The sequence below is a fragment of the Hordeum vulgare genome, chromosome 5H (genome assembly GCF_904849725.1).
Source record: "Hordeum vulgare subsp. vulgare chromosome 5H, MorexV3_pseudomolecules_assembly, whole genome shotgun sequence".
NCBI lineage: Eukaryota > Viridiplantae > Streptophyta > Magnoliopsida > Poales > Poaceae > Hordeum > Hordeum vulgare.
Genome location: NC_058522.1, coordinates 344716407 through 344731787, shown reverse-complemented (window position 1 = coordinate 344731787; position 15381 = coordinate 344716407). Strand labels below are relative to the sequence as shown.

At 48.0% G+C, this 15381-nt stretch overlaps 1 protein-coding gene across 1 annotated transcript; it reads left to right on the top strand.

Annotated features, from left to right (window-relative positions):
* Positions 1-1406: 1406 nt before the first annotated feature.
* LOC123397762 (triacylglycerol lipase 1) lies at positions 1407-12920 on the top strand. Its single transcript, XM_045092295.1, has 9 exons — positions 1407-1682; positions 2811-2921; positions 3106-3246; positions 3732-3842; positions 3925-4068; positions 4148-4188; positions 4265-4344; positions 5768-5863; positions 12420-12920. The coding sequence occupies exons 1-9, from the start codon at positions 1488-1490 to the stop codon at positions 12749-12751; spliced, it is 1251 nt and encodes a 416-aa protein (XP_044948230.1). The 5' UTR covers positions 1407-1487; the 3' UTR covers positions 12752-12920.
* The last annotated feature ends 2461 nt before the right edge of the window (positions 12921-15381 follow it).

Sequence of the window (15381 nt, the reverse complement as noted above, 5' to 3'; positions counted from 1 at the left end):
GCCAAGCCAAAGACGAGGTAGGGAAGCTAGTACCTCCCGGAGCGGTGGGCGGTACTACCGCCCAGTACTACCGCAAAGTCCGACCACAAAAGTGTTTGCACTTCCGAGCAGCGGTACAACCCAGCGGTACCAGCAGAGCGGTACTACCGCCGGCCAGGGCGGTACGACCAGTGATAAGAGGTGGAGCGGTACTACCAGTGATAAGAGGTGGAGCGGTAATACCGATTGGAAGAGAGAACCTGTCCAGAACTGCCATAACTTTCGCATACGAGCTCCGAAATGACCAAACTCAAGCTTGTTGGATTCAGGAAATCTTAAGAACATGCAGCTATGAAAATTTCAATGATATAGAGATGTGAAACCTCTATGAATGAAGAATTGACAAAAACTCCAACATAAAAAACATCATAGAAGATGCATATGAACTCCGTTTTTGATGAACTTGAGCTTGTCATAAAGATGATCATAAGCTCTAAAACTCACGAAGAGAAACACCAAACAAGAACCAAGAAAGATGATGCACAAATGGTTTGAGCTCTCAATGAACGATACGATCAAGCTACTCACTTGAGAGCCCCCCTTGACAGTACGACAATCTATCCTAAAATAGAAAACCTATCAAGGGCAAACCTATACCTTGAACATAGTCCACTTGAGCTAGATGTTGACGATGTTGACTTCCTCAAGATGAACCACCTTTCTTGATTGCGCTGGCTCGATGAAGACTTAAATTCCTCCCCCATACCCCACTATGGGTGAGCCACTATTGAGCACATCTTCACAAGTCCATTGCCACCACAAAGGACGGCAAGCTTCAAGCAAGATATTGCCATGATGCTCCACTTGAACTTGCACACCGCAATCTTGACGACGATCACCACTTGACGTCATCCTCCATAGGTTGTATGAGATCTTTCTCTTGACTCAAGCCCATGAAAACACATCTAACCCCAGATAGAACTCTTACGAAAATCATGGGTTAATGCACAAAGCGTAATGGACAACGCTAGACTGTATATGCGACTATTTGAACGTGTCAACTTAAAAAAACAATATAGAGCCATGTAACTAGCGTTGGTTGGATGCCGTATTTTTGTCGTGAACTGGTTCTTCGATGTCTGCGACAGATATGGGTAAAAATTTACGGGTTAAGATGTCTTTTCAATATAAATTATTGCAATTTGAATATTGCAATATCAGTGAATTACAAATACAAAAGTTCATTTAAGTGAAAAACAGTTATACTCTTTAAAAAAATATAGATGCAGCTATACCATATATGAGCTATACTCTTGATTGACCATGGAATAAAACCGTGCGCTGCGGGCTGCCGATCCTTTTACGTATCCGTCGTCGGTCGCGCGCCCAAATAAAACAGTTTGGACTACTACTGGTACAATCTCGCTTCTGTTGCGTGTGTAACTGCCAACTGCCCTCGACCCGCCGCTTCCGTCCCCCCGTCCCCCGCCGAGTCCCGACCGACGGAGATGGCGGTCCCGGGAGGAGGAGCCGCCGCCGCCGCGCTCGCCCTGACCCTCCTACTCCGCTACTGCGTTCCCGGCGGGGCCTACGGCTCCCCGGCGTCCTCCACCCTCCGCCACGCCGTGCCGCGCGGCGACGCCGGCGGCGGACTCTGCGGGCAGCTGCTCCTACCACTGGGCTACCCGTGCACCGAGCACACCGTACGTACGTTGCCTGCTGCTAGTATATGTAGTACTACTACACATCCTCCTCTACCTTCATCCTTCCTCTCGGTTCCTCCACTGGTGATTATTCTCGTGCCGATTTCGACCATGTCCCCCAGCGAAGCCAAGGGAAGGGGAGGTTTGTTTACTCGTTGACTTATCCGTATGGTGTTGGGCCATGATTGTGTCTATCCGGATGGTAATCGAACGAACAGCTAGCCTAGCAACCAAAGTAGATCGGGGAGAACCGAATTGTTATGTGTCCGTATGTAGGTAGCCATTTTTCTTTGAACTGTACGTAGGTAGGCTTGCACTTGCGTGCATTCATGCGGCAGTGTCCTTCTGTTTTCTTGCCAGGTGAAGATGAAATGGTTGAGAGATACTGTTCCTGTTCCAAGGGAAGAAAATGCAATCGACGTAGAAAATAAGTAATTAATGTAAGAGTGTGTCTCAAGTGAACTGGGATAGCAATTACTTGTGTCATGGAGCTCCTTTACTCTCAGGCAAAGTAGTCCATAACCTTTGTTTCAACTCCAAGCAAAAGACAAGCTTACTGGCAGACGGTGCTTACACTCCTTTACTTCGATTCCTAGTTTCAGGGCACAACTCTACGACAGGCATTGTCACATCCATCTTGAACCCAACATACTTCCGTTAGAACTGACCCGTGACAGATGATGCTGACTTGTTGACACCATTTACGGTGCAAATGCCTGGTTGCGAGTTCATTTGTTTAGCACAGATATCTTGCAAAACTTTAACAAACTATTGACAAATCAGTGACTGCACAATCATCCTGGTATCACATGGCACATGCTGGTGGCGCTTCTGCCCACAGTGACGGCAGAGTGAAGAAAGAGAGCTTTTGATGTTTTAATTCAAAACACTATTAATATCTTGCAGTGAAAGCTTGTCGCTGGTCACAACTAATGTGTTGTTATGTGTATTTAGATCAATTATCTTGAAGGAAATTTATCAAACACCATGGAACTTTTCTTGAAACTTAATGTCCTTCTTTTCCTTCCATCCCTGCTCTTAAGTTCATCAAGTATGAATAGTAACAGAAGCTCCCCCCTGGCTGCCACTCTTTTGTATATGGATCTTAATTTTTTTTTTGCCTTGCAGGTTGAAACAAACGATGGCTTTCTTCTGTCTCTTCAGCATATTCCACATGGCAAAAATGGAGTTGCAGACAATACTGGACCTCCAGTTTTTCTTCAACATGGTCTTTTTCAGGTTTTTTTCCTCATTACAGCCATCTTTACATAGCTTTTGATCTTGTCGTGTTTCAATTGTAATTTGTTCCATATCTGGATGTTTCATTAGATAATGCAGTCCTTATCTTCAACTGTCATATTCACTGTTCAGTCGCATCAGCCTCTATTTTCAAATGGCTTTGCTTTATCCAAATCCTTGACAGGGAGGAGACACATGGTTCATAAATTCTGCTGAACAGTCGCTTGGATATATCCTTGCTGATAATGGTTTCGATGTTTGGATTGGAAATGTTCGTGGAACACGTTGGAGTAAAGGCCATTCAACTTTCACTGTTCATGATAAGGTGAGTGTACTCTATAGAAAGTTACATTATGAAACACCACTTCCTGCAAAAAAGGAATAAATTGGGTATCTACAGTAAGTCTTCTGATTTGACAACTCACCCAATTGCATGGTAGCAAAAATAAAGTGGAGCTAACATTTATAGAACCTGGAACTCACTCGTAATGATTTTTTTATATTAAAATCATGGATGAAATTGCATAAGATGCCTGATTTTGGTGCTTTAAGACACAAATACAGATCATAATGTGCTCCCTGACCTGTCCATCGTCCCTATGGTTTAGGTTCGCTTGACAGCGGTGAGCTTTTCCAAAGCTTTTTCTAGTTTTCGATATACAGTTACTTGTAAGCACATTCTAGCCATAATAAATGCAATCAGTAGAATTCCTATATGTAACTACATTCCATTCTGCGGATAGCACAGCACAGCAACTACAAACTGGTTCTAGTCTTTGATTTTGACCAAATCCTATGGGAGCTTTGCAGCTTTTCTGGGATTGGAGCTGGCAAGAGCTTGCTGAATATGATCTTCTGGCAATGTTAAGCTACGTGTATACAGTTAGGCAGTCCAAAATTTTGTATGTGGGGCATTCACAGGTAAGCTGTTTGGGGTTCGAATGAGAAGTGTTTGTTGTGAATCCAAAAATATATGGTAATAAATATTTTCCTTTTCTTGTAGGGAACTATTATGGGTTTGGCTGCTTTTACATTACCTGAAATCACAAAGATGATTAGCGCTGCTGCACTTCTTTGTCCAATTTCTTACCTTGATCATGTTAGTGCTAGTTTTGTTCTCAGAGCAGTTGGCATGCATCTTGACCAGGTCCTATACTATTCTTTGAATAAATCCACCAATAAATGCCAGTAACTTTCAAACTGACTTATGGTGCTCGTTGACATAGATGCTTCTTACCATGGGCTTCCATCAGCTGAACTTCCGGAGGTATGGCACTTCTTTCCCTACCTTCCTTTTTTTTTTCTCTTTGGGTGTCATTGTAATTGTCCAACTCGGTTAACAGCGCTATGGGAGTTCAAATAGTAGATTCTATATGCGATGATGGACATGTGGACTGCAACGATTTGCTGTCTTCGATAACAGGTATTGTATTATTCCTTATAGATTTGTTATATGTTTTTACTTGCTATAAAGAAAAGATGGGATTGTCCTAAATTTGATATTGTTTGAGTTCTACTGTTCTGTTGTCCAAATACACATTTTATATGCACTAGAACATAACCATTCCCAAATAATCCAGATATAGAAACCGTGTATATTATAAGCTTGTAAGGTAGTTGTGCTCACAATTTTTATCTTGAGAACATGTAATAGTCTTGTGTCTGATGCCTCGATAGATATACAAAGTAATATGTTCAATGGGCCTTTGAATAGACCGAAACACCCACGACACGAACCACACTTTAAGCGGTAAGCTCCGCCGTAACGACGCTTGTAGGCCCTCTGCCTTACCCTACAAGCTTGCCTTTGTCTAGCAGCATAACGATGCCTGGTTTGTCACTGTTGAAGGCAGCAGCATTCGCTGCTTCCAGATGATGATGGTGGGTTATCACAGACAGATTCGATGCTGTGATAATGCACCGTACATTATCACACAGACAGATTTGATGGCAATGGTGATGGATTGCAAGATTAGGCGTTTAAAAGGCATGCCAACAATGTTATGTTAATTTGTGGAGCCTAGACCAGTTCCTGTGCATGTCAGGTTATGCTTGAACGTGCATATTTTTTATCTGGGGTCTGCTCTCGTCCAATTAGAGTTGATCCTTGCTTTAAATAATTAAAAATAGAAGAAATGGGTGAACTTATCTAAGCACTAAGGTTTTGTGAGAAGATAATTATTTTGTGAGTACCTAATAGATATGGCTGGCTTGAGGGAAACATATGTACTGGCGACTCTCTCAGTTTCGAGTTTAATTTCAAGAGTGAAGTTAACTTCCTGTTTCGAGTTTCAGTAATTGTAGAATCCACATCCCATGATACTTCTGATAGTGGCACACAAGTTTTACATCTCGAAGCAAGTCAAACTATTTAAGATAATATCTTTCTTTATTCGAAATGTACACAAATATATGAGATATAATTACCTATTTAAATATCTAGATGGATCACATCATCATGGATGTTGATGAATGAACTAACTAATACAATTGGCTGTGCTGGCTGCTTCTGCTGTGGCATATTTGAACCACCGCCAAGTTAACTTTCTGTTTCGAGTTTCAGTAATAGTAGAACTCGCATGCCATCATACTTCTGATAGTGGCACACAAGTTTACACCCTGAAACAAAGTTGAACTGTCTGTTCTAACTTCTAAGTTAGTACCTTTCTTTACTGGAAATGCACACGAATAGAGTTACCTATTTAAGATCTAAATAGATCACATCATAAGAGATGTTGATGAATGAACTAACACATTTTAGCTTAGCTGTCTGCTTACGCTGTGATATATTTGAACTGCATTCTTAATTTCTTGTTGTTTTGATTTAATTCAGTTACTTATTTCAGGGGAAAATTGTTGCTTCAATGGATCACGGATTGACCATTACTTGGAGTACGAACCTCATCCATCATCAACTAAAAACTTGCATCATCTTTTTCAGAGTATGTTTTCTCATGTCTAATTCTTAAGTTGTTTAGACAATATGCCTTAGAACATTATTTTCCCTTACTTTGTACTAGTTTACAACTGAGTCGGAAACAGTTCCTACATTGGCCTCCATTTCTTCAGTCCTTTTGAATGTGTTATGCACTTGGGCTTGCATGCAAGCACTTTTGATCTTTCTGATGGGCATTCATCTCCATAATCTTAAAACTGCACTCCCTCCGTTCCTAAATATAAGCCTTTATAGAGATTTTACTACGGACTACATACGGATGTATATAGACATACTTTAAAGTGTAGATTCACTCATTTTGCTCCGTATGTAGTCCCTAGTGGAATCTCTGAAAAGACTTATACTAGGAACAGAGGGAGTATATGCAGGCAAGTTAATTGATTTATAGCTGTAGGAATTTGAAAGAGTGGTGTCTAGAGTGGCATCACATAGAATTCCCTCCATGGACCATTATGGTCCCTGCAGGTATCAGTAATTCAGGATTCATCCCATCTGCCATTTCATAGCTGTGATGGTGGATGTATAACCTCCAAGACCACTGGATGATGTAAATTTGCACAACCAATGTGAGGATTGTTAGATGTGTATAGTCCCTTTGGTGTATATCCCCATTGTATCAGGGGTTTTCTTGCCTTTTACCACTTGTATAAGTACTGGCCCTTGCCCCCCTATGAATGTTAGTTGCTCATTCCTAACATGGTATCAGATGCTTAGGTTTTCCTCCCGCACGCTGCAGCTCCGTGCTCTCTCCCTCCACCGCCGCCGTCGCTGCTAGTTGCTCCGGCCGCTCCGCTCCGGCCGGGCTGCGTCAGGCAGCTTCTGCTCTGTGTCGTCCGCCGCCTCTTTGCCTGGCCGCGCCCGTGGTTGCCGCCGCCCCGCCTGCCTTCGTCGGGTCTGGTCGCCTCACGCCTGGCCCTGCCCGGATCTGCCGCCGCTGGCTGCGCCTCGCCCTCGCGAGGCCGCTGCTCTCCGCGGCTACCGCCGCCCCCTCCTCGCTCGGCCCTCGCGCGGCTGCTCTCCGCGGCGGCCGCCGCCCACTCCTTGTCAGGCCGCCGCCCCCTCCTCGTCCGGCCGCCGCCGGCAATCCCCGTCGGGCCGCTGCTCTTCCAGCCGCAGCTGCTGCCTGCCTCGACTGGCTGCAGTCGCCGCCGCCGGTGAGCTCGAGCCCGATCCAGATTTGGGTTGACCAAAAAAAAGCAAAAGCAGAAGAAGAAAGCAGAGAGCTCATCATGTCTTCTTCGAGCTATGTTGCTGTTCCTCGGTGCTCGGTGATCTTTGACGACACCTGAGTTTGTGGGCTTCATGCGTATCCACATGCGTGGTCTTCTGCTGTGGGCGTTCTCTCTGGTGAACTCCCCTGTCCGCCATGCCCTGTTGCTCCCGTGGCTCCTATCTTGCCGGTGCCGCCTGTTCTGGCTGCAAATGCTTCCCAGGCTGATCGGGATGCAACCAAGGCTCTTGATGATGCTGCGGTCGATGCTTATGATCAACAGGTATCTGCTTATTCAGATGCTCTTTCTGTCTACCGGGATGATCTGTCTGCTTACACTCAGTGGTGCAACGATGATGCTCGGGTTGCTGTTGTTCTCATTGCGAGTGTCCTCCCTCAGTTTGCCTCGGAGTTCATGGGTCTCGGCACCGTTGCAACCATGTGGTCTTATCTCTGTCAGCGCTATCAGCCCTCTGGTGATGCTCTCTATCTATCTATGGTGCGTTAATAGCATGCTCTTCAGCAAGGTGATTCTTCTGTTGATAAGTTCTACACACAGAGTTTCGCCATCTGGCGCCAGCTTGATTCTCTTCGGATAGCTGTGTGTGGCGCTTGCCGTTGTTGCCAGACTATGCGGTCTGACTTGGAGTTTCAGCGTGTCCATGAGTTCTTAGCTTGCCTCCGCTCCGAGTTTGAGACTCGGCGTGCTCACTTGCTTGGTCGAGGCCGTGTTCCTATCACAGAGGTTCTTGCCGAGCTTCGTGCTGAGGAGACCCGCCTTCGTTCTGCTGGGTTGCTTGCGGTTCCCTCTATGTTGGCTGTCCGAGCTCCTGTGCCATCTGCACCGCCACTCCTGCCCACACCCGCAGGGGGGATGGGTCGCCCTCCTTATACTGAGAAGGGCCGATCGCGCCGTGATACAGTCTGTGGCTACTGCTCCAGGTCAGGCCACCCAGAGGCTGATTGTCGCCAGAAACAGCGAGACCAGAGGCGCTCTTCCTCCAGTGGGAGTCCTGCATCTTCCTCGACTCCGTCACTCACTGACCAGGACATTATCCGGCTCAAGCGCCTCCTGGCTTCTTCTAGCTCTTCATCGACGGGTTCCGCTGCAGCTGTGACAGCTCCCACCCCTTCATCACCATCGGCACCTACACAGTCAGGTACATCTTCGTGGGTTCTGGATTCTGGAGCTTCCTTTCATATGACTTCTAATTCTTCCGCGTTGTCTTCTCTTCAACCTCTTGATTCGCCTGTTAATGTTCTCACTGCCGATGGCACTCCTCTTCCTGTTGCTAGTCATGGCATTCTTTCTACTCCGTCTTTTTCTGTTCCTAGTGTTTCTCATGTTCCCCGCCTTATCATGAATCTCTTCTCCGCTGCCCAACTTACCGATTCTGGTTGTCGTGTTATTCTTGACACTGACTCTTGCTCTATTCAGGAGCTTCACACCAAAGCTCTGGTTGGTGCTGGCCCTCGGCGCCGTGAGTCGGAGGGTCTTTGGAAGGTTGACTGGCTTCATGTTCCTTCCGCTGCCACCACTTCTACCAGTTCTCATGCTCTTGTTGCCTCCTCTTCTGTGACCTTCCAACAGTGGCATCATCGACTTGGTCACCTATGTGGTTCCCGCTTGTCGTCGTTGGTGCGTCAGGGTGTCTTAGGGTCTGTATCCGGAGATGTATCTTTACATTGTAATGGTTGTAGGCTTGGCAAAGAGACTCAATTACCTTATCCTATTAGTGAGTCAGTATTTCAGCGTCCTTTTGACATAATTCATTCTGATGTATGGGGACCTGCTCCTTTTGATTCGAAAGGTGGCCATCGCTATTATGTTCTATTTATTGATGATTTCTCTCGCTACACTTGGCTCTATTTTATGAAATCTCGTAGCGAGGTTCTCTCTATATATAAACGATTTGCTGCCATGGTTCACACCCAGTTTTCCATGCCTATTCGCACTTTTCGTGCGGACTCCGCTGGAGAGTATATCTCCTAGATGTTGCGTGCCTTTCTCGCGGAACATGGTACTCTTGCTCAGTACTCATGTCCTGGTGCCAATGCTCAGAAAGGCGTTGCGGAACGCAAGCATCGTCATCTCCTTGAGACGACTCGTGCGCTGATGATCGCCGCTTCTCTTCCACTCCTCTTTTGGGCTGAGGCCGTCTCCATCCAGCTATCTCATCAACATTCAGCCATTGACTGCCTTGTAGGGTGGCATTCCGATGGAGTGTCTCACTGGTCGTTCTCCTGACTACTCAGCTCTCCGTATGTTTGGGTGTGTTTGCTACGTCCTTCTTGCCCCGCGAGAACGCACCAAACTGACTGCTCAATCAGTCGAGTGTGTTTTTCTTGGCTACAACGATGAGCACAAGGGCTATCACTGTTGGGGTCCTGTTGGTCGTCGGTTGCGCATTTTGCGTGATGTGACTTTCGATGAGTCTCGTTGGTACTACCCTCCCCCCTTCTTCCTCGCGCTTTTCTGTGGACGACCTTTCCTTTCTTCTTCTTCCCGATACCTCCTCCTATGTGTCTCCTGTCTCCCCCCTTTCTCTGGCACATCCCACTCTTCCTCATCCACCACCGACACCATCTTCCTCTCCATCCTCTGCCCCACCCTCACCATTCGTATCTCCTTCCCTTCCATCCTCCTCCCCACCCTCATCATCCGTCTCTCCTTTTCCTCTCCACTACACTCGCCGCCCTCGAAGTGAAGATGATCCTACTGACGCGCCCTCCACTTCCGGAGCGCCTCCCTTCACGCCTCCCCCGGTTCATAACCTTCGTGCTCGCCCCCCCCCCCCCCCCCCCCCCCCCGCCTGATCGCTATTCTCCTGACCGTTATGGTCTCTCCGTTGTGGCTGAGCCCACTTCCTATCGGACTGCCATGACTCAGCCTGAATGACAGCTTGCGATGGCCGAGGAGCTTGCTGCCCTTGAGCGCAATGGCACCTGGGATCTGGTTTCCCTTCCTTCCGGTGTTCGTCCCATCACCTGCAAGTGGGTCTATAAGATTAAGACTCACTCCGATGATTCTCTTGAGCGCTACAAAGCTCGTCTTGTGGCTCGTGGCTTTCAGCAGGAGCAAGGACGCGATTATGATGAGACTTTTCGCTCCTGTAGCCCACATGAGCACTGTCCGCACTCTCCTTGCTGTGGCCTCTGTTCGCCATTGGTCTGTGTCTTAACTTGACGCCCAGAACGCTTTTCTCAATGGTGAGTTGCGTGAGAAGGTTTATATGCAGCCACCACCGGGGTACCATGCTCCTGATGGTATGGTCTGCCGTCTTCGACGCTCACTCTATGGTCTAAAACAGGCTCCTCGCGCCTGGTTTGAGCGTTTCGCCTCTATGGTGACTGCCGCGGGCTTCTCTCCCAGTGATCATGAACCCGCGTTGTTCGTTTACACATCTCCTCGTGGTCGGACTCTTCTCCTTCTCTATGTTGATGACATGATCATCACTGGTGATGACTCCAACTACATTGCCTTTGTTAAGGTCCGCCTTCGTGACCAGTTCCTCATGTCTGATCTTGGTCCCCTTCGCTATTTTCTTGGGATTGAGATTTCTTCGACTCCTGATGGCTTCTTCATCTCCCAGGAAAAATATATTCAGGATCTTCTTGCTCGCTCCGCTTTCGGTGATGAGCGCACTGTTGTGACTCATATGGAGCTCAACGTTCAGCTTTGTGCTTCTGACGGTGATCCTCTTCCTAATCCCACTCGTTGTCGTCACCTCGTTGGGAGCCTTGTCTATCTTGCTGCTACGCGTCCTGACATCTCCTATCTTGTCCACATTCTCAGTCAGTTTGTTGCAGCCCTCACCTCTGTCCACTATAGTCACCTCCTCCGTGTTCTACGATATCTTCGTGGCATGATCTCTCATCGCCTTTTCTTTCCCCGCTCCAGCTCACTACAGCTCCAGGCCTACTCTGATGCTACGTGGGCTAGTGATCCCTCTGATCGCCGCTCGCTATCCGCTTACTGTGTTTTTCTTGGTGGCTCTCTCATTGCCTGGAAGACCAAGAAACAGACTGTAGTTTCTCGCTCGAGTACCGAGGCTGAGTTGCGTGCGATGGCCATGCTGACAGCTGAGGTGATCTGGTTACGATGGTTACTTGAGGACTTTGGTGTGTCTGCTACTACATCGACTCCCTTACTGTCCGACAATACATGTGCTCTCAGTATCGCGCGGGATCCGGTGAAGCATGAGCTCACCAAGCACATTGGTGTGGATGCCCACTTTGTGCGTGCTGCTGTGTAGGATCAGACTCTCGCTCTTTACTATGTTCCCTCTGAGTTACAGTTGGCGGACTTCTTCACGGAAGCACAGACTCGAGCGCAGCATGGGTTCTTTCTCTCCAAAATCAGTGTTGTTGACCCACCATGAGTTTGAGGGGGGGGGGGGGAGGGTGTTAGATGTGTATAGTCCCTTTGATGTATATCCCCATTTTATTAGGGGTTTTCTTGCCTTTTACCACTTGTATAAGTATTGGCCCTTGGCCCCCTGTGAATGTTAGTTGCTCATTCCTAACAAGGATTTCAATCACTTCCCAAACTGTTCAGACATGGTCGAGTAGCTAGTAAACTTAACACTTGATTAGGATATGAGTTCGTACCAGTTTGAAGAACGAAGTTGATTGGGTACTGTTAGGAGAATAGTTTATAGAGATCAGCTCAGCTAGGCTGAGAAGTTGATGGATTTAACAACTTTGGTAAAGAAAAATATGGCATACTTCTACCATTCACTTCAGTCCTTGCTTCCTTGGTAGAGAAAGGTTCTTTATTTATTTCTGGAAAAAAAACACAAGAGTACCTGTTGCTATGAGCTCAAGCACAATTCCAAATTGAGAAATTGGTTATGCACCACTAAAAGATTCTCAGTTATGGTACTCCCTCCGTTCCTAAATATATTTTTTAGAGGTTTCACTAGGGGACTACATACGAATGTATATAGACATATTTTAAAATGTAGATTCACTCGATTTGCTCCGTACGTCGCCCCCTACTAAAATCTCTAAAAAGACTTATATTTAGGAACGGAGGGAGTACATAGCATCATAAGCTTTTGGTTCACTTGAATACCATCCAAGTTCCTTATTATCAACCCAACTGCTTTTTACTTTGTGCTTGGACCAGCTCAAAGTATCAAACAATATGAATTAACTAAGGCAACTCTACGGAGTTTCGTGAGTTGAGCATACAACTTCCTTTGTTGTTATTGATATTGCATTTAGCTCATTTCTCAAAAGCAGGAGTATTGCTTGCAGAAATAATTACTGGCTAATTAAAACAGTCTTTCTAGTCATCCTAAGCAGAGATTTTATTTCGTCTGTGCAGTGATCAGGAAAGGCACTTTCGCAAGGTACGACTATGGATTGTGGGGAAACCTAAGGCGCTACGGTGGGCTGTCGCCCCCTCCGTTTGACCTAAGCAGCATACCGGAATCACTGCCAATGTGGATGGGGTACGGTGGTCTTGATGAATTGGCCGATGTCACTGATGTCGCGCGTACCATCAAAGAGCTGAGATCTACACCAGAGCTGCTATACATTGCTGGCTATGGCCACATTGATTTCGTCATGAGCGTGAAGGCCAAAGATGATGTTTATGTCGACATGATGCGGTTCCTTCGCCTCAGGGCAAAAGGATCATTGCATAGTAGCTACTAGGACGTGTCCTGCACGCGCGTGTGTGTATAATACATATGTACAGTCTTCTTTTCTGGATTTACGACTGACGGTGCCATTCTTTATGTATATTATGAGATTGTACGTCTCAAGAGATAAATGTAGGAGTAGTACGGTATGGAACTGTATATAAGCTTGCTGGGTTGTGCAATCACATTGTGTGGCCATTGGTTCCTCATGTGTACAACTACTAGTGCTAATATGGTACTTCGGCAACTCACACCCGCGTCGCTCCCCCGAGTGAATGGGGGAGCTAGCCCTAACGCCGCCGGGCCGGGCTACCCCCTCCCCTCTCCGCCTCTGTTGCATGCCGCTTGGCAAAGCTAGGTCGGCGGCGGCGGGGTTCCTCACTCCCCCTTCGAACACGGTCGACGGCGCCGGGGGTTCCTCACTCCCCCTTTGAAGACGGTCAACGCAGGCCAGGGTGCTTCGGGCGGTGGTGGCACGCGATCGCAGGCGTGCCGACATGGTGGCGAGCGTCTGGTAGCGGTATCGCGGACGTGTGGCCTAGCGCGGTGGGCTGCGAGGTGGTGGTGCCCGTCGCGGTTGCGACAACCCGATCTGGATCGAGTTTGCGCAAATCTGGGCGACGGATGGCCCGGTGACCGTCGGTGGCTCCTCCCGTTGCTCCTGGAGGTCTCATCGTGCCTCCATGGGTGCGTGGGGAGGTGGCTGCACGACCACGGGGCTGGTGCTGGCGCGCTCGTCCGGATTTGACGACGGTATCGGGGTGGGCAGCGCGGGTTGGGCAGCGGCCTGGCGTGGCTGGTGCTCCGGCTGTGGACGGAAGCGCATGGAGGCCTGGCACGGGCGGTGGCCTCCCGGTGGTGCGGTGGCTCTTCCCGTGGCGACGGTCGGCTTCTACTCCGGTGTTGGCCCGTCTGCGGGCGGACCGTATCGACCATCACTTCACCCTCTCGTCACGTGTTTTCTACGTGCGCCGAAGAGCTGATCCTCTTTCAGCTGCGGTCCATCCCTCCTCTCGCATCTAGAGTAGCAGGACCGAGCTCGTCTCGCGCCCGATGCAACAAGACCGATCTTGTCTTGCACCCGGTGCCGCAGGACCAAGCTCATCTTGCGACCGGTACGGCGGGACGGGTCAATGGAGGCTAGTTTTGGCCGGCCTATTGGGTCTTGGCGTTGGGGGCATCCACGGGTACGAAAGACGGCTCCTTTCTCCCGTCTCTTTGGTTGGAGTAGCAGCATGTCTCGGGTGCGGTGGTGTCAGGGCTCTGGATGCCAGGGCGGCGGCCTTGGTGGTGGTAGCGCGGTGCTCATAGGCAGAGCTCGTGGCTCGGAGTTGCCCGGTGACCATGGACGTGCGGGCGACATGGTAGCCGGGGTGTGGCATTCGATGGCGGTGAGTATTGACCAGGGTGAAAACATGTTCTATCTCCGGACGGACCGGCGACGGCGAAGCTCGTTCCCTTCTTGAAGGTGTCGTTGCGGCTCTCACCCCCGTCGTGTTGCTCCGGGGGAAACTCTAATCCTCGGATCAAGTGGTGGTAGCGCTCCGGTGTCGTAACCTTCCTCATGGCGCTGACTTGGAGACCACGGTTCGTCGTATGCGGCTTCATCTCTTTTGCAGTGATGTGTTCACGGTTGAGTACCCCGATTGCTTCTGTAGTGCTAGGGGTGGTGTCGCTACACTTAACAGCTATGGATCTTGTCTCAGATGTGTGCGTGTGTTGTAATGACGTGAGTCTGTACCGGGATGTTGATGATGGTTGCTTTATATATAAAACGGGGCGAAAGCTTTTTTGATAATATGGTACTTCCTTCGCTTACAAATATATAAGATGCTTTTGAATATTTCAGTATCTAGTGCTGAACACACATGCTAAAATGTGTCTATAGACATCCTATTCACAAAAATATTTGAACATCTTATACGAGTATTTAGATGGAGGGGGGCATATATTTTTTAAGGTAAATTGCATCTCATATTTTCTAAGGTAAATTGCATCAGAGATACGGGAACTAGTCTACTAAGGGCATCTCCAACACACACCGACCCTCAAGCCGCCCGCATACGCGTGGGCCGCAAAAGACATCCAACGCGGATATGTATCGGTCTATCGAATGATCTGGACGTGCTTCTTCTTGTAAATCGTAAACAAATGTGGGGGTGGCTTTGTGGGAGTTTGGACTGTTCCCAACCCCGCGTTTGACCACCCTAGGCCACCAAAAAAAATCACCCGCCTCTCCCGCGCTTTCCAATGAAAGTCCGTGTCGCTTGTCGTACCGCATTCTTGTCGGTCCACAACATATAACGACCAACATTGATGCCGCAATTTTAGCGGATGGGAGGATGGCACCGACGGACATGATATATCGGTCGTTACTGCTTCAATGTGGATGTCGCTTTTCGAGGAACCAACTTCGGCTATTGCGCCCCATATAAACGGGCTGACCGCTTGACCTGACCGCGGTTATTTAAGCTATGGACCGGTGACGTAATATGTTGTAAATATGATCTAGAGACAATAATAAATTAGTTATTATCATATTTGCTTGTTCATGGTAATCGTTTCTTATCCATGCTATAATTGTATTGATTGGAAACTCAAGTACATGTGCGGATACATAGACAATATTGTGTCCCTAGTGAG